This window comes from Chinchilla lanigera, unplaced genomic scaffold (assembly GCF_000276665.1).
Source record: "Chinchilla lanigera isolate Chin_1 unplaced genomic scaffold, ChiLan1.0 scaffold00077, whole genome shotgun sequence".
In the NCBI taxonomy this organism is placed as follows: domain Eukaryota; kingdom Metazoa; phylum Chordata; class Mammalia; order Rodentia; family Chinchillidae; genus Chinchilla; species Chinchilla lanigera.
In genome coordinates this window covers 9,966,688-9,992,936 of record NW_004955478.1, presented here as the reverse complement: position 1 = coordinate 9,992,936, position 26,249 = coordinate 9,966,688, and the positions used below count along the sequence as shown (strand labels likewise).

General features: G+C 37.8%; 1 protein-coding gene across 6 annotated transcripts in view; it reads right to left on the bottom strand.

Annotated features, from left to right (window-relative positions):
• The window catches only part of Cdc27 (cell division cycle 27), a 74,150-nt gene that overhangs the window by 9,084 nt on the left and 38,817 nt on the right, over positions 1 to 26,249 (bottom strand). For 3 of the 6 annotated variants that reach the window (XM_013503141.1, XM_005402251.2, XM_005402253.2), the window contains exons 5-16: positions 25,440 to 25,537; positions 24,268 to 24,422; positions 23,958 to 24,169; positions 22,605 to 22,719; positions 19,066 to 19,181; positions 15,503 to 15,602; positions 13,470 to 13,677; positions 13,079 to 13,251; positions 10,096 to 10,248; positions 7,721 to 7,929; positions 5,425 to 5,542; positions 3,967 to 4,095 (exon numbers count right to left, since the gene is read on the bottom strand). In XM_013503141.1, coding sequence (XP_013358595.1) covers positions 3,967 to 4,095; positions 5,425 to 5,542; positions 7,721 to 7,929; positions 10,096 to 10,248; positions 13,079 to 13,251; positions 13,470 to 13,677; positions 15,503 to 15,602; positions 19,066 to 19,181; positions 22,605 to 22,719; positions 23,958 to 24,169; positions 24,268 to 24,422; positions 25,440 to 25,537 — 1,786 coding nt within the window. The remainder of the gene's footprint in view (positions 1 to 3,966; positions 4,096 to 5,424; positions 5,543 to 7,720; positions 7,930 to 10,095; positions 10,249 to 13,078; positions 13,252 to 13,469; positions 13,678 to 15,502; positions 15,603 to 19,065; positions 19,182 to 22,604; positions 22,720 to 23,957; positions 24,170 to 24,267; positions 24,423 to 25,439; positions 25,538 to 26,249) is intronic. The other 3 variants (XM_013503142.1, XM_005402252.2, XM_013503143.1) reach the window with 2 other exon arrangements.

Sequence of the window (26,249 nt, the reverse complement as noted above, 5' to 3'; positions counted from 1 at the left end):
TAGGGAAGAAACAGTCCAAAAGAAAAGCAAAGCTGTGATGGGAGAAAGGGGAAAGGAAGGAAGGGAAAAGGAAAACACACCACACACACACACACACACACATGATAGCTAAGACAGTTATACAGCTAGTATGTCTTAGTTCATTGAAAAGAACGGTTTGTACTCATATTGTTTGAGTAATATTTCATACCTGTATCTTGTACTCTGAACAACCATTATGAATATAGGAATATGCAATGCATTAATTATTGTTATTCTCCTACTAGCCTGTTTTGAAACTGTTCTATAATTTTTTTCCTCTTAAAAAAAACCCTCATGATACCAGATGTACCAGGACATTTTCATTTTCATTTTTTGTTTTTTTTTTTGAGATGCGGTCTTGCTACTTTGCCTAGGCTGGTCTCAAACTCCTGAGCTCAAGGGATCCTCTTGCCTCAGCCTCCAGAACAGCTGGGACTGCGCTCACGCACCAGCATACCTCTACTCTATTCTTAAAGCTAACTGAGGAACCCAGGGAGTTTTTGTTAATGTGGGCTATGGCTATCATACTTATCAGAAAGTCAAAGTGACAAGTTTTAAAAAGAATTTGCTACTAACTGAAAACAAACCTATTACATGTTATCATAAATAATGTATTTTTAATGAATAATAACTGAAACTTTTCAGAACAACAAGTTAGTGAGAAGTGTGGCCATTTTTTTTTTTAATGGTGGTGCTGGGGATGGAGGGGTAGAACCCAGAGCCGCCTCCATGTGGTGTGCAACTGAACTACACACCCAGCCCTTCTTAGAAGTTTTGAGATAGGGTCTGTGTAAGTTGTCCAACTAGCCTCTAAACTGTGATCCTCCTATCTCAGCCTCCTGAACAACTCAGATTGCAGACTTTTTTTTTTTTTAAAAACAACACTTCTTGATAGAAGATAGTTAATCTGCTAAAATATCACACTGTCATGTAACTTTTGGCAAATTCTACTATCTGTCCATGACAGTAAAAGTGAAAGAGGTAAGCAACATCTAGATATTTTTGTTTTGTTTTTTTGAGACAGCTCTTGCTCTGTAGTTCAGGTTGGCCTTAAACTCACTGTGTAATCCAGGCTGGCCTCAAACTTCTGGGATCCTCTTGCCTCAGCCTCCCATGGCTGGGATTACAGGCTTGTGCCACCATGCCTACCTAACACCGAGATGTTTTTATGAAGGTAGTTTTGACTTTCTGGATTCCTTAAATGGGTCTGTGGACTCCAGAAGTTCACAGGCCACACTTTTAAAATCATCACTGTAAATTCTTATGACGTGCTCCAGTTCTTCACTTCCACCACACACACACCTGAAAACTCTTACGTACTTTTCCCTGTGGCTGTGTAACTGTTACCAAAATTTCATGTAACTGTCACGCTTCTCCCCACCTCTGGTACTCTAACTACGAAGGCTCATTAAGAGCTAGTGCTCAATACAGTGTCAGAGTTTTTCCTTTTGCCCTAGAAGTCTGAAGATTTAAATGATTAGGTATCAGTAGAACACACTAGACAGGGTGCTGGCTATCAATACTTCAGGCACAGAGGCTTAAGTGGCATTTTTAAATTTTTTTTTTTGAGACAGGGTTTTACTACATAATCCAGTCTGGCCTTGAACTCTTGGTTGATCCTCCTGCCTCAGCCTCCTGAGTATTGGGATTACAGTGTGCACCACGATACCCAGGCTGAAATGGCACTTTTATACCACTTGATTTTATTTTGGAGTTAGGATGTTTTACAAATGATTAGCAAGTTTTAAGTCCTTCTTATAATAGTTAACCAACTTATATTCAACGTAGGCCTCATAATGTAGCAAGCATCAGACTCATATTCCAAAGGCTATCCACTGTACTTCATAACACAGTCAATCGATCAGATTAGAACATGGTTTTGTTTTGTTTTATTTTGTTTTTTGAGACAGGGTTTTGCTCTATAGTTCAGATGAGGCTTGAATTCACTATGTAGCCAAGCTGGCCGTGAATCTTCTTGCCTCAGCTTCCTGAATGCTGGAATTACAGTTATGTGCCACCATACCCGCTTAGAATATAGGCTTCTTGAAGCAAGTCTAAGGCTGATTTACTTGGCATGTCTTAGGTTGGTATTAAAATAGTGTTAATAATAATAAACGGAGTGACATCATTCAATTCAAGAAACTGACTACATATTTAAAGTAGTACAATAATGCAATATTTCTCCTGTGAGAATTACAGGACCTCAAACAATAAATCAAGCCAGGCGTGGTGGTACACACCTGGAATCCCAGCACTTGGGAGGCTGAAGCAGGACTGCCACAAATTTGAGGCCAGCCTGGGCTACATAGTGAGTTCAAGGCCGGCATAAACTATATAATGAGACGCCATCTCAAAAAAAGGAAAGTTAAAAATTTGGAAGTTATTATTAAATATAAAGAACTTTTAAAAATGACAAAACATAGCCAGGCATAGTGGTGCAGAACTATAATCCCAGCACTTGGGAGGCTGAGGCAGAGGATTAAAAATTCTACCCCAGCAGCTCAGCGAGACCCTATCTCAAACTGAAAACTGAAACAAAGCTGGGGAGGTAGCTCAGTGTGGGGGCCTTGGGTTCAATGTCTAGTACTAGGGGTAGGGGTGAGGGAACGAGGACAACTACTGAATGACAGAAAAATAAAACTGTATATTTAATCCTGCTATACATTTTTATTAGTTTTCAAAAAAGTTAGGAAAAAAAATCAGGTTATATCACGTACAGTTACAAATTCTCTATGATGAATGTGATCACTACGTATATCTAAAATGTACCAATAAAATCTGATTGAAAAAAGTTAGGATATTACTAGTTTGGTACTTTTCAATTTCAGCAAGTATCAATGTGTAGTGGGGGAATACATTTATAGAGACTCCACTAGAATGGTAATTTGGCCCAAGCTTATCAGATCTTACTCTTTTTTTGTTAGGGGTTGGTTTTTTAAGACAGAAACCTGAAATTTTTTTTCTTTTTGAGACAGGGTATCACTATGCAGTTCAGGCTGGCCTTGAACTCACTTTGTAGCCCAGGCTGGCCTTGAACTCTAAGTGATTCTCCTGTCTCAGCCTCCTGAGTGCTGGGATTACAGGCGTGAGCTACCACACCTGGCAGAAACCTGAAATTTAAATAATAAATTTTGGATTCATAGTTTATTACTAAATAAATTATAAGAAAATCCCATGTTACTGTCTCTTTTTTCTTATTCAGTTTTCCTTATATTCTTTTTTCAATATTCTTATCAAGCTAGATATATACTTAAAAGAGTAAAGGAAAAAACCAGAGTACATCTATTCTCCTGATTACAAACTCTCATAACTCACTACATGAGCTCAACACAGAATATCTGTATTATTTTTCTGGTTATTTGCTCAGTGGCTGTTCTCCCTCTTGAGGAGTGATATATGCTAAGCTCCTCCATGGCAAGAAATGAGATCACATGGCCACTATATTCCTGGCGCCTGACACATTAGGTCCTCAAGAAAATTTTTTTCCCTTTTTTTTGTTGGTGGGGAGCGAACCCAGGGCCTTGCACATGCTTGGCAAGCCCTCTACCACTGAACTACACCTACAGCTCAATAAATATTTTTTGAATACACACACATTCATTTGCCCCCTATTCACTTATTTTGGTCCTAAGAGAACGGTTCAGATCTTAACTTTAAAATAACTCTGTGTTTCTATATACGGAGTCTTTACAAGAGATAACCACATACTTCAAGATACGTACACACCCATCTTTCTTGTATTTCATGAATAAATCACAAAACAAAATGAAATTAACAGCTTTTGAAAATGGAGAAAATGAACTGTCTCAGATCAAAAATTAAAAGTACAAGTAATTGTTAGTTATTAAAAAAGGGACACAATTCAAACAACACAGTGTGGAGTGCTCACTTAGGCAGCGCATATATTAAACACAGTGTGGAAGACAACTGAGATATATACCTTACCTTGTATTTTTCATTTGCAAATAAAACTGAGGCTCTGTGAAATTTGCACAGGGGGTTTTTGGGATCAATAACAATGGCTTTGTTTAGGGTATCCAAAGCCTTCTCAGATTTTTTCAGTGCATGCTGAACCTGTAAGAAATAAAGATCTTATTAATGCTTCTCTTTATATTTATACATAAAGGTGAGAACTAAATATAATAATGTGACTTACAATATAAAGATAACAAAACTATTAAGAAGTTGTATGGCCTGATTGGATTATCTACTGGATTAAGTTGACTTTGCAATTAATTATCAAATGATTAAAAGATTAAGTCATTTCCAATAAGAACACTGAAGTCCAGAGATACTAAATAATCTTGTTTGGAATGAAAACCTAGGTGCTCAGGCTACCAACCCACCATTATGTGTCCATAATGATAATCACAATTGTATCTTTTTTTTTGATACATGGTCTTGTTATGTAGTTCAGGCTGTCCTGGACTCGCTATGTAGTTCAGGCAGGACTGAAACTCATGGTGATCCTCCTGCCTTAGCCTCTCTGGTGCTGGGATTATAGGAGTGTGCCACCACAACTGGCCCATGATTCTATCTTTAAAGCAGGTATTTTTGGTTACTTTAAATCTAAAAAACAAGCAAAACTTGGTCTTTCCTTCACAAGAAAAAGGTCAATCATTTAGACAGATAACACATTTCAACAGGCTTATTATGGTCCTGTAAATATTAGGTTTTTCAAAACTCTGTCAAAGAACCTGTTTATGAATCCTGTGTCACTCAGAACAAAGGTATTTTCACTTATTTTAGGAACTTCTTTAAAAAACAGCAGCAAGGGCTAGGGCGGGGGCTGGGACTCAGTGGTACAGTGCTCTTTTAGCAGGAGGGGGCCTAAGGTTCAGCTGTCACCCCAAATCCCATTTGAGTCATGTAACAACCCTATGAGATAGGCAAGGTGGCTATTACTTATCATTCATAAAACAGAAGTTCTGCCCATCCAAGTACTAACCAGGTCCGACCCTGCTTATTAGCTTCTGAGATCAGACGGGATCTGGTGCGTTCAGGGTGGTATGGCCGTAGACAAAACAGAAGTTCTGAAAGCTAAATGACATGCCCAAGCAATAGGAACACACCAGTAATACTTCTTTATGCTAAGCCAAAAAAGAAGTTTTAGACTGTGAAAGACTCTTGGAATACTGTTTCAATAACAGAAACAAAACCCTGATTTTCACTATAGCAATTAAGTCAAGCAACAAATATATTTACTTTATTTTGGTTTTTGAGACAGGGTCTCTCTACAGTTCAGGCTGACCTTGAACTCACTATGTAGCCCAAGCTGGCCTCAAACTTGTACCTCAGCCTCAGCCTCCCAAGTGCTGGGGTTACAGGTGTGTGCCATCGTGCCCAGCTACAAATGCATTTTTAAAGGGAGACAACAGATCAGTAATTTAAAAAGTTACTTACTACTCCAATGTGGCAAAGTAAGACTGAACTTTGAGGGTTGATATCAAGTGCTTTTTGGAAGTGCATTTCTGCAAGGCTGAATTTTTCTTGTTTATAATAAATCATTCCTAAACCATACCTGAAAGTATAAAATTCAGTATATTATTAAATTTAGAACTTATAGCTGCTAGTATAGCTGCTGATAATGGAATATGCATGGTATTTTAATAAGCCAGTCAAAAATACTGGGGTCTCCTACAGGAGGCAAAAAGTATCAGTCATGGTAAAAATTATTAAAAGACTATTTTTTACTAAGCCATTTTAGAAGAGACATTGTTGTAAATAAAGACAGTAAGGCAAATTAATCAAACAAAACTATGAGAATGGAAGAAAAAAGAAACCGCATCCTTAAACTACTTCCACACGTCAGACTTAGTATCTAATTTCTACTAAGTGATTACAATGTGTGCGTCAAGAACTTCGCTGAATTCTTTATTTGGAGATAGTCTTGCTATGTTGCCCAGTCTTCAACGCTTGGGCTCCAGTGGTCCTCCTGCCTCAGCCTCCTGAGTAGTTGGGATTACAGTGTGTACCACTATCCTTGGCTGTGTTAAATTCTTTTTTATTTTTTTGGCTAAATTTTTAATGTGACCTATTTCATGTAATCCTAGAAAGAATCAAGAAGATAGGTTCTGTTATCCCCACTTTCAACTTAGGAAACTGAGGCTCAGCAAAGTTATATAAGTTGGTTAAAGTTATATGGCCAATAGGGATTCTAGCAAGCAGTTTATAACTCTAAACCCTTAACTCCTAACAATGCTCTGTTCATATTCTTTGTCCAAATATATACACATATACAATACATATGTATTATTGTAATTATATGATACATAATGGTACCCATCTACGCTTTCCTTCCTCTCACTTCGTACATAAAAAGCATGTTCTATGTTTATAAACTACAACATTGTAACTGCTAAAGGTTATATAATAGTGTAACAGGTGAGTACATAGGCAATTCTCATGAAGTTCCAAAATGTCCACTGTATGCAGTGTGTACAGTTATGTAAAAAGATCTCTATCGGCCATAAATAAATAAGGAATAAGCACCAAATGGATATGGAAAAAAATTGTATTTGAGTGGCTTTGTTAATCATTACAGTGGTGCTACATGTGAAGAAAAGGTATATAGACTGTGCTAATGAGAGTGAAGTTAGAAATAATAAAAGGCTGTTGATTTTTGAATTAGAATAATAAATTTGCTGGTGTTTATCCTAATGTTATCCAAATACTTCAGCATTTAAATTCTTCCCAGTAAAAGCTTCCCAGTCTAAATAGTCCTCCTTATAAAAGTTTTCTCCCTATAACCTAAGTTTTTCATTTATTTATTTTTTACATTTTAAGACAGGATTGTACTAAGCTGCTAGGCTGGTCTCTAAATTACAACCCTTCCTCCGCCTCCCAAGAAGCTGGGATACAGGTGCACACAGTAGAGCCTGGCCTAACACAATTCTCGATGCGGCAGAGCTCTTAGGAATTCATTACTGAGCGGGGTGGTGCACACCAGCGGGGTGGTGCATCCCAGGACTTGGAAGACTGCGGCAGGAGTTTTGAGTTTGAGGCCAGCGTGGACTACATGTGCCAAGACCTGTCTCAAAAAAAAGCATTTGACTACCGCAAAATAGCAGAATAGACCCCACACATTTAAAAAGGCACATCTATTAAGAACTGAGTTCTTCTTTTAAAACTAACTTGTAATTCAGTCTGAAAGAAAGAGAAAGACTGAAAGGAGAAAAAAAGATGGTATTTAATACATCAAATCTAAGCCCTGTTTTTCTTTTTGCTTTGGCTGTTTTCAGACAGGCTCTCTCTCACTTACGTAGCCCAGGCTGGCCTCGAACTCGCAGTGATCCTTCTCCCTCAGCCTCCTGAGTCCTGGGATGATGGGCATGTGCCAGCACACATGGTTCTGTTTTTTCTTAATTAGTGTATATGTGTGACACATAATGATTATATTCATCTTGGGGAAGTGGTACATATACGTATGTATCATTTTAAGAAGTGAGTTCTTAAAATATCACCGAGTTGTTCTATCTGTCTGAGGAGGAGGCAGTATAGGCAGACTTGACTGTTTTGTCTGTCAGCAAAAACTAGCTTTTCCCCTTGAGTTTTTGCCATCTTTCCAGCAATGTACTATTTTGAAATGAGATATAACGCATTAAGAGGGATACACAGACAAATCAAAAATATACAACGGTACTCTGAAATTTTCTTGTTAGATTATTAAAATGAGCCAATGAGGAGACATTTCACTTACCATGCATTATAATGTCTAGGATTTACTCTGATGGCATTTCGAAAACAAGCTAATGCTTTGTCTAGTTCTTCAGTTAACACGAACTCATGCCCTAATAGGGTATAGGCATAAGCATAATTTGGGTCAACCTGGATAGCTCTCTGGAAGAATTTAATTGCGATATCATGTTCACGTTGTAGACTGAAACAGTTCCCTGCAGCACACCAGGCCTTAAAGAGATAGAAACAAAAAATAAATGATTAAAAATGTATATATCCCCCCTTTGTAAGAACGAAAAACAAAAAACACAAAAAAAACAGGGTCTGGCTATGCAGTTCAGGCTGGTCTGGACTCACCATGTAGCCCAGGCTGGCCTCAAACTCATAGCAATCCTTCTGCCTCAGCCTCTCCAGTGCTGGGATTACGGGTGTGCGCTATCACGTCTGGCAAAAACGTATCTTTTCTAACAAAATCAAATTTATGATTAAAACCAAGCCTCAGACTTCACTTAAAATAGAAAGACACAAACTGAACACCTTTAGTAAACACCCATGCTCATTATTCATGGATTTTGTGTTTGTAAATCTGCTTACATGCTAAAAAAAAAAAAAAAGCAAACAAAAAACTAATACTTGCAATGCTTTTCTGACCATTTATAAATTCAACATTTGAGTTGCTCAATAGGCACATTTTCAACTTGAGGCTGAACAAGGGGGTTCCCAGGTCTAATAAGGATGACCTGGGGCCAGAGATTCTGTGTGTGTGTGTGTGTGTGTGTGTGTGTGTACGTGTGCTCTGAGGACAGTTAAGAGTTGGAATCCTACCACAGGCACCTCTTAGTAGGGTGGCCTTAGGCAAGTCACCTTAATACTTCTAAATCTCATTTTCTCTCTTGTAAAACAAAGATACTAAAATCTACCAGGATGCTTTTCTTTTTGTTTGGTAGTTGTTCTGGCGACAGGGTCTCATTACATAGTTCAGGCTGACCATGAACTTAGTATGTAGTTGAGGTCGGCCTTGAACTTTCGAAGATTCTCATGCCTCAGCCTCCCAAGTGCTCGGATTACAGGCATGCACCACCATGTCTAGCCAGGACGAGCTGTTTTTAAGATCTAAGGTTATCATCTGTGTGATATTTGTATACACACATATTTCTCTAAGAAAAATGGTTCAGTATTGAATAGTGTTCACAGTAACCACGAAATTACTGTGAATAGTAAAAATTGATTGTATTTAATGTGAACTTTCAACATATTACAAAAAAATCACTAAAAATTCCTTTTAAAAAACTGTACGGGGGGTGTGTGTGGGGTGTGGCTCAGTGGTACAGCTCTTGCCTAGCAAGAATGAAGTCCTGTGTTCACTCCCCAGCACTGCCACAAAACAACAAACAACAACACTCCCAAAAAATGCCCCAAACTGTACTGGGGCTAGAATCTAGGGGCTCACGCATGCTGGGCAAACACTCCACTGCTGAACTTTAACTTGTACCCCCAGTCACTGGTGTGGGGGGTATTGGAGACTGGACACAGGGCCTACACCGAACATGACAGCTCTTCTGAATTTTTCTGAGAGGGTCTTGCTGAATCACCTGGGTTGGGGCTGAACTTGTGACCTTCCTGCTTTAGTGTCCCACAGTGTTGAGGTTACAGTTCTGTGCCACCACATCCAGCGTCACTAAATGTTCTTGAGACTTCGTGAAATACTGTTCTCACAAAATGCGAGTATGGGAATTAATTGTACTTATCACTTACAATGGCAAGTACAATTACTAATTTATGCTGGGCTGGTAGCGTACACCTATAATCCTGGTGCTCAAGAGGCTGAGGCAAGGCAGGAGGATCCCTGCGAGATCAAGACCAGTCTGGGTTACATAGTGAGTTCAAAGCCAGGCTGAACTATGCACTGGTGAGATCCTGTCTCAAAAAAAAAAAACAAAACTACTCATTTACTTTAATGTAAAATCAGCACTTCTTTTAAGCTTTGTAACTTCTGCTTAATGAATTCTAATCTTGGTAATGAAAATTTTAATATTCAAATCTTGATTGATCTTGAATGAAGTATCTGCTTTTTCATTTTTTATTTGTGAATCTGGACCATGTATCCTAGGACTTTCTCTTCTTCCGAGTTCTTGCCCAGGAAGAAAAGTGTAGGTGATACTCAGTGTGTCCGAACAGTCCTGATGTTTCCAGTTAACAGATCGCGTAGGCCTGGATCACCCAGTGATGTCATAGCTGTCTGAGTCTGTGTAATTATACTCTCTGCTCTTTTGCATAATGTCATAATTACCAAACAACATACCTGTCATTAAAGATGCATGTTACATTTGGCTCATTTATGTTTGGCAAGGGTGGACTGAAAGGTTACTAAGCAAGCACAGTGTTTTTTTAATATACCTCTGGTGAATTTTTATCCATGTCTGTTAAGTCTTTTGAAAGAACTGATAAAGCAACATCTTTTTGAAGATGCCAAAGTGTTGTAGAGTAGATCTCCATGCCTTCAACTCTGTAATTCTCAATCCTTCTAACTTCTGAGAATATTCTTTCAGCCTAAAACACAAAAAACTAGTAAAAGAAAAGCAGTTGGTACACTTCACATGCATACAGAGAGGGTATTGGTCACTGTCTGCGCAGGACCTAAACGCTATCCTCTATTTCAGTTTTTTACGTGACTCGGTAAAAATACAAGAACAAAATGAGCACCTCCTGTGACAGTGCAAATATTGATGTCATCACGGTAAGAACGTGAACTCTGGGGCTGGAGATACAGTTCAGTGGTGGTGAAGTGGCTGGTAGGCCCTAGGTTCAATCCTCAGCATCATAAAAGAGAAAGAAGGGAAAAAAAAAGGGAACACGAGCTCTGGAAATTTAAGTTTCTATCAAAATGATACTTTGAAAGAAATAAATATGATACTTTCTTCTCAAAAACCGATTTTCACTGGCCATGATGGTGCATGCCTATAATCCCAACACTCAGGAGGAGGCTGAGGCAGGAGGAGGACGGCAACTTTGACGTCAGCGTGGGCAACTCAGTGAGTCTGAGGTCAGCTTGGACAATTTAGCAAACACAAGGCCAGTCTGGACTATGTGGTTAAAACAAAGGAAACAACAACAACAAACCAAAAATATCACATTTTGAAGCTTTAATTATAGCTTTACAGAATTTTTCCAGGAAAGATTTTACAAAACTGAGCTCTGTAGCACAAAATCTACTTTTCCAATGACTTACCAAGAGGTTGAGTTACAAATTTTAGGGAAGAAACAAAATAGTTGCAATCCTCTGACATGTTCAGCACAGAACACAACCACCAATATTGCACCTGCCAGAATTATAGTTCCATTTACCAAGTACCCTCATGGGCACTTGACCCAACTAAGATCTCTCTTCAACTGTAAACTTGTATTTCTGCTGTTGTTTTTGCTTTTTTGAGACAGGGTTTTGTTATGCAGTTCAGGCTGGCCTTGAACATACTCTTAGCCCAGGCTGGCCTCAAATTTACAGTGATCCTCCTGCCTCAGCCTCCCAAGTGCTAGGATTACAGGCAGGCGCCACCACACCTGGGTCTACACTATTCTTAATAAAGACAGAAATATTTTAAAAGGATGTTTATAAAACTGATAATTTGTTTCTAAGGAATAGCCATATAGTATTATTTGGGTCACCACCGTATAACAGGGTAAACAATAGAATTCATGTATTTCAAAGTACCTCTGAAAATATAAACCAGAAGTAATTTTGAAAAAGGTTCCCAAACACAGCTTCTGCAGTTCTGTACACACAGTGTACCAGTAAACATTTTTGTTCTTAACACATGTCTTCTAGCGATAAACAAAGCTTTCTGGCTATCATCACTTTTTTAGCACTATACAAAATCACACGAATACTGCAGATATACTCAACATCTATTTTCTTCTCGGAAAAACACTTCCCCCCATGTCGTGTGTGCATGTGTGTAATTAGTTGAACTCAGGGCCTTCACACTAAGCTATATTCCCTAGTCTTTTTTATTTTGTTTGGTATAGTCTTGCTAAGTTGTCCAGGCTGGGCTTGAACTTGCCATTCTCCTGCCTCAGCCTCCCAGAGCACTATGATTATAGATGTTTAATACCATACTACACTTACTCCCTTGTGTCTTTCTACAGTTCATGAAAGAGTGACCGTCCTTCTCCAAGCACATTAAAAACAAAGTAACAAAAACAGCATCACTCTTTTACTGTCCCTTACCACAGTTCATTTCTTTTTCCATGTGATTTACTGCTACCTATCCTTACACATCTGCCGGCTTACCATTCATTTCTTTGTGGAATGTAGTATGCTGCACAGAGGAGAGAAATTTGTGCCTAGCTGTATTAGAGATTGTAGAAGAATCTAGGACAGTCATGGTGAACGTTATAGAACTTTCAATGGCAACAAGCAGCCAGCTGTAGCATGTGTGCTGTCAGCCATATGCCTCCACTGGTCTAGGACATAACATGTCCTGCAATACCCTCTGAATAAACAAACTCCAAGTAAACAGAGAGAAAAGGAACCCTGTCAAATTTAAATAATCCATACTAGAAATTAGAAATTAAATCCATACTAGTGTTTTTCCGAGAAGAAAATAGATAATTTAGATAAATTAGAAACCCTGTCAAATTTAAATAATCCATACTAGAAATTAGAAATTTTCCTAAAGTCTTTTTTTTTTTTTTTTAAAACTTTAGGAGAAGGTGGAGGTGAGAGAATGTTTTGGGAAGGAAAACTAGGAGGAAGTAATTTAAGTTGAAAATTAGAATATTCTTTGTAGGTTAGTCATCGTTTTCTCATATAAGCAGATAAACCAACAATTTTAATTAAAATTAAAAGGATAAAGCCTAATGATAAAGATATAAAATCCTCAATTAAATACAAACTTCTTCATAACATTCAAGTTTATAAAATGTATTAATACCAAAAATTCATCTTGGTTAAGTAATTCTGTATACTGTAGACTGTAACCTTTTTTGAGGTGCTGGGAATTGAACTCAGAGCCTCACACGTTAGACAAGCACTCTACCACTGAGTAGCACTCTACTCCAGCCCCTGTGTATTGTAGAAATAGTTTAGATTATACGTTCAAAATACGTTATCTTCAGACCCAACTCACTAGGATATAAGGTATTCCACTTAAGACTGTATTGGTGAGTTTGTTCTCTACAAATCTATTTCAAAAAAGCACAAAAAAATTTAAATTACTCGTCTCTTCATGAAAAAATTTTATTTATTAATCACAAATACTGAGAAAATAATTGTATGAGCATTATATAATAACTGTTGACCTCTTAGCTCTAGTCTTCTCAAGCATAAGCCTCTGAATTAAATCATTTCTAGACTGGTATACGTAACTGTTTCTTTACTTACTTGCATGTATTCTGAAAGTTCAAAATAGGCTCTTCCGATTTGGCACAATACCCAGCCAGTATTGTAGTGGTGAGAAGGTAGGTGGCTCAAAATATTTATAGCTTCTTTGCAGTTGTATGAACACAATGCTAAATAACCTTTCCCCATTTCACGAAGAAGGGTCATCAAACCTTCTAGGAGAAAACAATACAGTAACCAAAGGAGAGAAACAACAGCAAAAACCTGGTTTTCTAGAAAGGCTAATTACAAACTAATCTGTTAAAAATTCTAGTATCTGTCTAGAAAACAATGAAGGCAATGTAAACAACATTAAGAAATTCACTTAAAATAAGTGTATAATAAAATCATATAAAATAAAATATAAAAATGATATCAAGCATTTAAAACAGACCTGCCGCTGCTTTCTGCAGATTAAAAGCCTGGATCTGAGGTGTGATTGTAGATATTTTCCCTTCTGAAATGATGGAAGAGTCCAATTTTGTAATTTCCAGGCTATCATTTATGTTAGGCTGAGTTATTCCTCCTTTGTTAGTTTTACCTTTTGTTTTTCTGTTTGGGATTTTAGGTGGAAACTTCATCTTTAATTTTTTGCTATTCTCCTGTAAAAGGTAATAAAATTCCACATGTTATATTCATGTATTTTAGACTTTTCCCTCAATTCCTTTTCAACTATTAGACATAAATGTTTAATGTGACTAATTTGTATTTTTCTCAGAAGAAATTTTATAAAAATAAAGGTCTTCAAATTCATTTAATTTTCATCTGTTGGTTTATTGACAGGAACTGTTAATCTGCAATTGTTTGATCAATTTTGCATGCCTACAACTGGTTATCTGTGCATCCATTTTTGAAGATGACATTATGTAATATAACAACCATTGTTAATATCCTATCACCATGTTTTGAAATTGTGTATAATTTTCATTCCTCTCCATGTTGTTTTGTGTATGTATTTTTGTTATTTTGGTGTTTTTTAAATGAAGAAGTTTATATGTATATACAAGGAGAGCTGGGATAGGTGTACTGCTGATGTTTGTGGTTTATTGAAAGGAACAGTCAATGCTTAAAGTTTTCTTTTTTCCTGACCAATTTTGCATGCTTGAATTTGGTAATCGGGATGACTGATCTGAAAAGAAAATGCAGTGGAAGAACCATTGTTGAACTCCTACCATCTTGTGTGGTGAAGCCTGGCATCATTTCCAATGTTGTAGTTTTTTTGTTTTGTTTTGTTTTGTTTTGTTTTTACTTGTTACCGTCTTTGACTGTTTGATCAATCTTACATTCTTTGTTTAGTGGATGAGCAACTTCACGGAACAGTCAGTATGTAACGTAGCAACCACTGTAAATTGCTACCATTTTGTTTTGAGGTCATGCATCATTTTTGTTGCTTTTGTGTTGTTTTGATTTTGTCTTCATTGTTGTTTTATCATTTTTAAAATTTAAAAAAAAAAAATTCATTTAATTTTAAATGCAACAATTCTGAACAGATGTATTAACCAAAGGTGAATCTGCATTAAGTATTGCTCTTTTCACTTATTTTAAAATGAAAACACGTGCAGTATTAAGTGTTTTAGAGCAGTATAGATGGTAAATCATGAGGCTGATGTGTCGTAACAAGCATCCATCGTGTCTCTGAACGAACTAAGATTTAACATGGCACAATGAGGCCTTCTACTGTAAACTTAGGAAGTAATTCCAAAGATGGAAAGAAAGCACAGAATCACCATTTATTCTTTCCACATCAATAACGTGATATAACCATATCACTATACCCAGAAAACTGGAATATACAGTGATACTATGAATTGAACTCCAAATCTCATTTTGATTTGTCTTATATGAACTCTTTTGCATATGTGTGTACATTTCTGTGTAATTTTATCCCACGAAGGGATCTGTGAAATTAACCACCACGCTCAGGAAACTGGACTGTTCTGCTACTCCGAAGACATTGTTTGTGATGTGCTTTTTTTTTTTTTTTTGTGATGTGCTTTAATAGTCACATCCTCTCCCACCTTCTCTCTAAATAACCACTCGTGCTCTATTGTAGTTTTGTCATTTCAAAAATGTTATAAAGCTGGGTGTGGTTGTGCACGCCTGTTATCCCAGCACTCGGGAGGCTGAGGCAGGAGGACTGCTGTGAGTTTGAGGCCGGCCTGGGCTCCACAGTGAGTTCAAGGCCAGCCTGAACAGCAAGACCCTGTCTCAGGGGAAAAAAAAAAAAAAAAACAAGAAGAAGAAGAAGAAGAAGACAAGTGTTGAGAAATGCTATATAATATTTACCAAAGAACTAAGAAAATGCACAAAAATTATACAGAGCCTTCAGTCTCTGTCTATAGTTATTAGAGATAGAAGCCTCAATGAACAGATATTTTAGCACAGGAAGCATTAAGTAAGTGTGACATTCAGAAATTTTTCACTTACTTTAGTCGTAGAGCTGTCACTAGTAAAAAGTCGTGAACTTCTTCGTGGCAGTGCATTTGGGGGCGATGTAATAGTGGGACTCAATACCTGAGGTGTTGTACTAGCAGAAATCATAAAAGAAGACATCTATTTTTTACACAGTTTATGACTGATAGCCACTTTTTCAGTTCAGTCAGATTACACAACATACAGTCGGAAGTGGGTACAGGAAGGTATACACCTGGAACCCCAACTACTCAGGAGGCTGAGGTAGGGGGATCATAAGCACAAAGCCAGTCTGGGCAACTTACCAAGACCCTATCTCAAAATAAAAATAAAGAGCCAGGGCTATATAGCTCATGGTGAAACTCCTCGGGGGTTTATCCTTGTACTGAAAAAAGTAAAGCATCCAACATGGAGGTGCTCTGAAGCTGATGAGCCTGTCAGTCCCTTTCCTGTCTCTCCATGGAAACTCAGCACTTAAAAAGTACTCAAGTTAGTATACATGATATAGTATAGCATGAATCTTCACTTAATCCATAAAAAAGTCTGGACCCATACCCGTCACATTTATAAATGAATTATCTTTAGCTCTCATTTACAACTACACAAATAGAACATGGTTGCACATGGGTTGCATAAATGTAAGACATCTGTCCACAAATAAATACCATGAGAACAGGAAAAATTATTTCCCTATAAATTCAAATAGCTGTATCAAAGGTTCATTTCACTGAGAACCAAAGGAATCTAATACCACTTGGACAGGTTTTTAGAAAGACCTTCTCTTAAAATAAAAAACAGAAGAGGAGGAGGAAGAAGAGGGCCAAAAGGAAGATACAGAAGAGGAAGACAAAGGAGAAGAAGAGCAGGAGAGGGGAAGAGAAGAAAGACGAAGAGAAGGGGAGGAAAGATGAAGAAGAGGAAGGAGAAGAAAAGGAGGGAGCAGCAGCAGGTGGAATAACAAGGACTATATTTAGCCAAATTTGGTTAAAACAATAAATCTACAGATCCATGAAGCTCAATGAAGCTGAAGGTCACAAGCAGGAATAAAATCACACTAGAAAACATCATAATTAAATTGCTTAAAATTAGGAATAAAATCTCAAAACAGCTGGAGGAAAGTCTTACATACAGAAGATCAAAACTGAGAACAACAGGCAATGTCAGAAACAAAGTCAGGAGACATTAAAGCAGTATCTTTTTTAAAGAATGAAGTCAATTTGAAATTCTACACCCAGTGAAGGCATTGTTCAAAAATAAAGATGAGATTCATGTACACATACATGTATAGTCTCAGCTACTTGGGGAGCTGAGGCAAGAGGTTTGCCCGAGCACAGGAGCTGGGGACCAATCTGTGACACTGCAAGTCTCCATCTCCAAACGTAAGATAAAACAAAACTTCCTCCTGACACAGCCTGTAAGAAATGCTTAAAAAAAGGTCCTTTGAGGCTGGGATGTGGCTCAGAAGCAAAGGCCCAGAGTCCCATCCCCAGCAACCACAAGAGAAACAAAAAAGTAGGAGTCCTTGGAAATGAAGAAAATTGATACCAGACTGAAACTTGGAGCCACAGAAAAAGGAACAATAGTAGATATGTGGGTAAATATAAAATACACTTTTTTTTTGTATTTTAAAAAGGCTCTATGGACCCCCTTATAACAAAACACAACTGCTAATAGGGCAATGTTGAACTGCCAGTAAGACAATACTGAATTGAGACTCACAAAAGGGTATGTTAAAAAAAGAAGGCCTAATCCCCAGTACCTGTGAATCTGACTTTATCTGCAATAAGGTCTTTACAGATACAAAGAAATTAAGATGAGGTCATTAAAGTTGGTCCTAATCCAGTATGATCCTTGAAAAAAGGCAAGTGGAGCTGGCCATGGTGGCACACGTCTGTAATCCCAGCATTGGGGAGGCTGAGGCAGGAGGTTCTTGGATCTCACCATGAACTGGCAGCCTCTCCGGGCTACACAGTATGTTCAAGGCCAGTCTGAATGATATAGTGAGACCTTGTCTCAAAAACCAAAAACCAACCAAACAAAAACAAAACAAAACAAAAAAACCCCAAAACACATCGAACAAACAAAAAAGGAAATCTAGATATGGAGACACAGGAAAGCCAGCTATATGAAGACAGAAGTAGATGCTGAATTAGGCTGTTACAAGGCAAGGAAAGTCTAGTTATCGACGTTGGCAACGGCATGGAAGGATCTTCCCCTAAAGGCTCTGGAGGAACACTGGCCCCAACAACACCCTGATTTCAAATTTACAGGCTTTAAAATACCGAGAGATTGCTGCTATATGAGTAGTAGAAAAAAAGCAAAAAGTAAAGAAAAACGAGTAAAAAAAAATTTGTTTTAAGCCACCTCATTCTTTGTACAAGCTGACTACACTTTACTCAAAAAGGTCTGGACCAGAAGTGAGAGATTTCAGATTTTTGGATTTTGTAACATTTGTGCATCAGACTTTATGGCTCACTACTGTTCCTAATTCAAAACCTGAAATCTAAACTCTGAAACCTGAAACTTCCCTTTTTCCTTGTATTTCTGAGACAGGGTCTCACTGTGTAGCCCGGGCAGGCCTCGGACTCGCGGAGATCCTCTTGTCTCCTCCACCTTCTTCTACTCCGCATATAGCAGCAATTTTATTGGTTGATCATAATTTTTGACCCATATTATACTTGATTTTATGCTCTAACACTTCCTTTGAAAGAGGAAAGAACAACTGGGATGAGGGAAAAGAGAAAAGAAAGAATGAAGGGAAAATATATATACACACACACAAGATAGCTAACTGTACTACTAATTTCTATTGGTTTATTGAAAGGAACAGTTAATGTTTGTTTAATCAGTCTTGCATGCCTACATCTGCTTTGAAGATAATCACATGTAAAACAACTACCACTGTTAATTTCCTATCACCGTGTTTTGAAATTCTGTATAGTTTTTATTTTTTGTGTGTTGTTTCATTTATGTCTTTGTTTTTGTTCTTTTCTCTTTAAAAACAAAAACTTCCTTTGACAAGTGGGCCCCTTGGCAACCCATGTCTCACCCCTCCTGTCTCTCAGGAGCTATTCCTATCCCCCATTCCTTTTCTCCAATAAATTTTCCTACTCTTCCTTGACCTCCATTGTTGTTTAGAATTCATCCTTCAACTTCAAGGTACATGAACTTGGCGTAGCTGACATACAGCATTTCCCCTCTGTCACTAGGATTATAGTCATGTGTCAGCATACTCAGCCCAGAAAGTTATGTGGTGGCACACACCTGTAATCCCAGTGCTTGGGAGGATGAGGCAGAAAGATTTCTGTGAGTTTAAGGCCTGCACTACATAGTTAGACCCTGTCTCAAAAACAAGGTTATTTTAGCTAACTACTGTCTTATTTACATTATAAGACTCAACTAAAAATTTCACTAGTCTTTTCAATAAGTCACAAATTTCAAATTTTGCATATTCAAAATTTATAGACGTTACTCTAAAACTTTTGAGTCAATACTTGCTTAAACTGAAGAAATAAGAACCAAATTTTATGGCAAGAAAATTGTACAGCAATACCAACCGATGACCCCATCATAAATACCTTGTTTGTGGGCCAGAACTTTGTGTCTGTGCAACAAGAATTGGAGTAACCTCACGGCTATTTCCACTCTGAGAGAAGACAGACTTTGTTCCAGTTTGGCCGATTCTGGCAACAGACTGTAAAACACAAAAAGTCTAAGGTTTGTGATATAGATTACACTGTAAATGAGAAAAGACATCATGATGTTCCTACCTACATTTTCCCAATGAAAGAGTTCTCACATATGCTGGTTGGTTTTTTTTTGTCTTTTTGAGGCAGGGTCTCACTGTGCAGTTCAGGCTGGCCTTGAGCTCACTTTGTAGCCCAGGCTGGTCTCAAACTCACAACGATCCTCCTGCCTCAGCCTCCCAAGTGCTGGGATTACAGGCGTGCGCCACCATGCCCGGCTATGCTGTTATTTTAAAGTACAAACTGTTAATAACCTTACAGTATTTATGCCATTATTGTTGTTATATCAATATGATCAACTTCCACATTTTAGACAGCATTTTTACTTTTCTATTAACCTTTCATTGTTCACTCTAGTTTCAAACAGAGGCTCACAGTTCTCAGAAGCTCCTCCTTTTATCTCACTGTGATTATCACCATTTATCACATACCTGTTCTATTTGGGGCTAAGTGCTACACATTTGTAAGACAGATACTATTCTCATGATTTATAACTTATTTATTCTTTAAAATATTTATTAGTACATGTTTTCAGTATGTAATAAGATCTGCAATTTAACTTTCTATACACAAAAAACAAGACAGTAAGATTTTATACTTTGGCACTAAACAGTTCTACAGAACTTCACAAGACTAGATTAAAAAAAAAATCTGATTATTTTCCAAATTCTAAGGATACTGCTCTTTACTGTTTTCTTTTTTTAGGTTTTCAATCTTTCATTAACTGGTTTTCGTTCTCTTGGAATAAAAAAACAGCTTGTTTCTTTTCTCTTCTCCAATTTATTATTTCTATTGATTTTTACTGCTTAATTTTAAAATAGTGATCTATGATAGCAAGAGTTCTTTTTAACCACTAGGTAATTTTTTTTAAATGCACAGTCATCTTGTATCATGTATTATAATTCTCAAACTGAATTATAAACATTTGCTAACAATTACTATTCCACCAGATATAAAGGTCTTATTTTGGTCTTTCCTGCATTAAATATCAATAGCTATCCCCTCTTTTTGAAATTCTGTATAACTTCCAAAATAATGCACTGGGCATGGTAGTGTTTACCTGTAATCCCAGCACTTGAAAGGCTGAGGCAGGAGGACTGTCATGAGTTCAAGGCCATCTTGGGCTACATAATGAATTCAAGGTCAACCTAAACTACACAGTGAGAGCCTGTCTCAAAAACAAAAACCAAAAAATAAAAACTCCCGAAGTAGTACACTACGTTATTTATTTTCCCACTTCATTTGTTGGCTTCTTCTCGTACTGTTTTTTAAATTAGGTATACCGTGTGTTCCTTACCTACTTTTTCTCTAAGAGAGACGCTTACTATGCATGACTCCCATAATGAATGCTAGGACAGTTTTATATCTGCCATCAGATATATATTTTCACCTATGACTGACTATCCACTAAATAGTTCAGTCTAATCTTGTGCCACTTTAAAATGAAACTTTATATAGGTAAACTTTTCTCCTGCTTCCCAAATTGGGACCCATATATTCACCCAAGGGATAAAGTCAATTTGTACTTATTAACGAACAACACACTACACTCTCTACCTAGCGTGACAGCTGCAGACTTACACCTGTAACTTCTCTGGAGCTGTCTTCTAACACGGTAAGAAGAGAACACACACCGATGGTGAGATGGTGGCTTTTCCTGTCTGAGTGCTACAGGCCAGCCTGTGCTGCGTTGCATAGCGTTGCATGTTTCTGGGCTGCTTCAGCTCTTTTGGTTTTCATCTACTTCACTCAGCATGTTACCATTCCACTTCATAATGGAAATAAGACAGTTCTTCCAATTATAGCTCACTCCTCTAACATTACAACACAAGACAGTTCTCCACATTTATCTATTTATTTAACGGTTTTTGAGATTAGGGTCTCACTATGTAGTTTTGGCTGGTCTTGCATTTTTGGTGATCCTTCTGCCTCAGCCTCCCAAGTGCTGGGATTACAGGTGTGCACCATGCCCAGCTTTTTTTTTTTTTTTTTGATGCAGACAGGGTCTCTCACTACACAATTCAGGTTAGTCTCAAATTTGTAGTGATTCTCCTCCCTCAGCATCCCCAGTGCTGGGATTATAGGTATGTGCTACTACATGTAGCTTAGTTCTAAACTTTTAAAAGGATCAGTTTTAAAACATTCATAAATTTTTCAGTTACTTATAACTACTCTTGGAGTTCCCAATACCATTTACGAAGAAGTTGTCCAAGATGGGAATTTTTGCAGACTCACAATGTTCAGGGCTAAAATACTAAAAAACCACGTTTCTAGGCCGGTAAAAAGCCAACATGTTATTTCTGTTTTAGTATGACTTAGTTTCCATTTTTTTCTTTTTGTTTGTTTTGGAGAGGGTCTCATCCTATAATGCAGGCTGGCCTTGAATTCATTATGTAGCCCAATCTGGCCTTGAATCCTGCATCGGACTCCCAAGTGATGGGATTATGGAGTGCACCACCACATCAATATAGTTCTCATTTCTTAAACATCTATTAAGCATGGCAATTTACATTTTAAACACATAATCTAACTGGCGCAGAAGATATCCAGCATCATAGACAAGGCTTTACAAATGGCATTTTGGTCTCTACTGCCATATATATATAAAAAAATTATTAAAAGAGAGAAATCTATTGCCATATTAATAAGGATACTATATTTTCACTTTTACTACATATCAATGAGGATCCAGCAGAAAAATCTTATCAGAAATGTCTGGGGTCAGGCATGGTGGCACATGTCTGTAATCTCAGAACTTGGGAGGCAACAGGATCTTGAGTTCAAATTCCTAAGTAGCAAGTTCACAGTCAAACTGAGCTGCATGATGAGACCCTATCTCAAAAAATAAAAGGAAAAAACAACAAAAACCCAAGAAATATCTGGCTTACCTGGGCAAATTCTTTTCATATTAATTATCAGTACTATTAAGAAAACAAGGGCTAGGGGTGTAGCTCAGTGCTAGAGTGCCTGCCTAGCATTACGTACTAAGCCCTAGCTTTGGTCATTTGATGTTGAAAAAAACTCACAATAAACCCAAAAACAGATAGGCATAGTAGCATGTACTTGTAACCCAGCTACTTGGGAGTAAGGGGGGAGGACCACAACTTTGAGCCCAGCCTGGGCAACAAAATGAGAACCTTTCTCAAACAAAAAAAAAAAAAAAAAAAGAAAAAGAAAAAGGATACTGTACAGTATAGCTCAGCACTCCCGGGGTTAAATCCCTAGTACCTGAAACAACAAAAACCTATGCACACAGTTATTTACAGCAACTAGTAAAAGCTATGACAGACATTATTTAATTCCCTTATAGACTGGAATTGCAAACATGTTTCTCTAGCCAATACCAAAATTGCACTTTACATGGAAAATACCTTTTTTGTAGGGGCTCCCGTGGATGGCACGTCAATTACAGAAGGTGTATTAGTGTAGTTTTGTAAATACGATCCATCTCCAGGAGTTGGGGTTTCTAATGGCAAAATCCCAAAACTGAGAAGAGGTTGAAATCAAGGTGTCAAAAAGTCATCAAGGCATATATAAAGCAGCAGTATACTTAAATTAGAAGGTCTAAAAGGAAGAGAATGGCAAATCAGTCTGGGGCAGTGAGGGCCTGGGGGCAGGTTAAAAATAAGCTCTGACTGTAGACTACCCCACCCACCACGATTAAGGTTTAAAAATAAAAATGAAGAAACCAGGAACTAAACGGAGCAAGAGCTACAGGCCTCAGGAAATTTGCTAGAAATGAAGAACAGTGGCCTGCTTAAAGCTAAGACCCAAGGGATCGAGTGACTTCAAATTCCTGGACTCTGGAACTTAGACACAATTACGGAGACAATGTCCCTGAAGACCACTGCGTAATTATCTAGTAATTATCAGTATAATTATCCAAGGGTATCTACAGACACTGAAATCTCATGGGCATGCTATTTTAGTAGCTCCTTGGCCCCAAGACCTCATTCACAGAATGTATTCGAGCAGGTGACTTTTTACGTGTCCTCTGGGATAGGATCTTACAATACACACAGACACCTATATCTCTGCTAATTCTGTATCAATAGATGGCAATACTTCAGGTTTTAGAGACGAGTACTTCTAACAATAATGTTGCAATAATTAAATCAACAGCACATCAACATTTTCAGGGGTTCACTGCTATCTGCTGATGTACTGCCATAAAGGTAGCATCTTTTTCTGTTGTTTTGTTTTTTGTCTTTTTTTTTTCTTCCGGTACCAGGAATCAAACTCACGACTTTGCACTTGCCAGGCAGGCGCTTTGCCGCTGAGCTAAATCCCCAGCCTGTTTTTTGTCTTTTTGAGATAGGACCTCACTACGCAGTTCAGGCTGACCTTGAGCTCACTTTGTAGCTGAAGCTGGCCTTGAACTCACAAGGATCGTCTTGCCTCAGCCTCCCGAGTGCTGGGATTACAGGCGTACGCCACTATGCCTGGCTTTTTTGTTTTTTTGTTTTTTGAAAGGCAGCATCTTTTAATGCATATAGTAGGTAACTAAGGTATATTTAAGAGTTCAAAATTTTTTTCCAATATTTAGTATTAAAATTTTAGCACTGTGCTGTGATATTTTTACTTCATTTTCTGAAACAGAATGCCTCTATTTCCAGTGATTTAGCAAGAGGCTGTTCATATTAATTTGTATTATTAATCATATACATCACTAGAAGATCACTTAATATTGTAACACACTTTAAAGTATCTTTTATATATCTTACCTTGGGGTTAATGGGCTAAGGGTAGCTGGTCCTCCTAATAAACTTCGAGCAGTTTTTGGTTTATTTTGAACCTGTTTAGATAATATAGAAGTTCCTGTTCCAAGAGGGACAGTATCTGGTGAAATTACAGCTGAATCAATATAAGACACTGAGGAATCTGTATTCAAGGAATACTTCGAATTGGAAGATTCTAAGTTCAGTCTGTTCAATTCCTGAAAGAGAAAATTTCTACCATGTCACCCATGATCTATTACTATGTAATCATTCTTTTTAGTTTTCATAATGTACTTTTCAGAGTAGATACACTTACAATTGTGTCCTGTGGTGTTTCCGTTAGAACGGTCTCAGGCTGTCTGTGAGATAAACTATGATTAGATACTAGTGTTGTACAAGAGTTGGGCAGACAGTTGCTAAAGTTCTGTATAGATGTTAATTTAAATGTTTGGTCAGGATCTGGCTTTTCACCTGTGAAGACCAAAAAAAAGTGTATTTGATTCTAAGGTAGTGATGGCGAACCTTTTCCTTTCAGAGACCAAGTGCCCCAATTGCAACCCCAAGCCCACTTATTTACTGCACAGTGCCAGCACTGCAATTAAACCTGAATACTGAGGTTCTAGTTTAGAAAACGTAACTGTTACCCAATACTTGCCCGTTGGGGGACCCGGTTCATGTGCCGACAGAGAGGGCTTAGCGTGCCCGCTGCAGCACACGTGGCACAGGTTCCTCACCAGCGCTCCAAAGGGTAATCTTTTCCTGACTACGCGTAAGTGACAATAAGCTTTTGCTTGAGTTTTAAAATTCTCTCTACTTTTACTCATCACATTTTCATATACGCCCAAGCCATTTATGAACTTATCGTAAGAGTTAACCTCTAAGATGAAGATGTAAATTTAGGAAGTAAATTAAATTACAAAGATACTAGTTTTAAATATAATAAATTACAGGGAAATGTAGAGTTCTGTGTTTATTTGAAAGCAGAAAACAACTAGATCGCATTTTTTGCAAGGTAGGGTGTGGCTGGAGAACTGAAATTCATTAAAGATCGAAGCACTTTAAAACCCTGGAGCATATACATCGAATCCAGACATTCTCTCTCAACACTGCCTAGGTCTTATTCATCTAAAAGTTTCTGCTCCAGGTATTCTACTGATTTATTTAGAAATTCTATTAATTTCTTATTCAGAAAACAATTCTGGCTAGCATTATATATATAATATGACTCATTCCAGAGAACACAACGTATTTTAGGCAGAATACAGAGAGGAGTAAATTTAATCTTTGGGGTAGAGTAATGGAAGGGGATATTACTCCTCAATAATATGATTCTAATTTATTTCTTATTCTGGATTTCAATAGTCCCTTAGCTTTGTAAAAATATTATTTATTTAAAAATATTTTTATTGTAATTTACATGAGTTTCCAGAAATTAATGGGGGAAAAAAAAGGAAATGGAACCCTCCCCTGCTCCTTTCCCACACCTACCTATTTCACATAATGATTCAAAGGGAGACCAGAGGAAAGGATTTAAACTAAGGCTCTTTTGGTAACATTCTGATCCTTTGGCAAGCCGGTCTGTCTTGCTGCAAAGATAAATAATATGTTAAACAAGGTATAACCCCCTCAAAGCATTTATTATAAAGACAATTTTTGGTACAGAAAATAAGGTAAATTCTATGCAAGTTATGAGAGCACTCTTTTTTTCCTCTAGGACCTGGGATTGAATCCCAGGGCTTGTGCATGCTAGGCAAGTACCCTACTACCTCTTTTACTTTTATTTTGACACAGTGTCTTGCCAAGTTGCCCAGGCTGGTTTTGAACTTGTAATCTTTCTGCTTTACCCTCCTGAATGGCTGGGATTGTGGGCATATACCATGCACCTGTCCTGAGTGCACGTTCCTTCTTTTTTTTTCCTGGTCTTTTTGAGACAGGATTTCCCTATGCAAATTCAGGCTGGCCTTGAACCCACTTTGTCGCTGAGGCTGGCCTCAAACTCAGTGATCCTCCTGCCTCAGACTCGAGTACTGGGATTACAGGTGTGCACCACCAGGTCCAGCCTCGAGGGCACTTTTCTTGATGTTTCCCTAAACTGTCAACTTCTTATCACTTTCTGATCTCTGTTAGTTGAAGTTAAAAGTCAAGGGAAAAGCCAGGCATGGTGGTACACCACTGTAATCCCAGCACTTGGGAGGCTGAGGCACGAGGATCATTCCAAGTTTGAGACCAGCCTGAGCTACAAAGCGAGCTCAAAGCCAGCCTGAACTGCATAGTGAGGCCCTGTCTCAAAGACCAAAA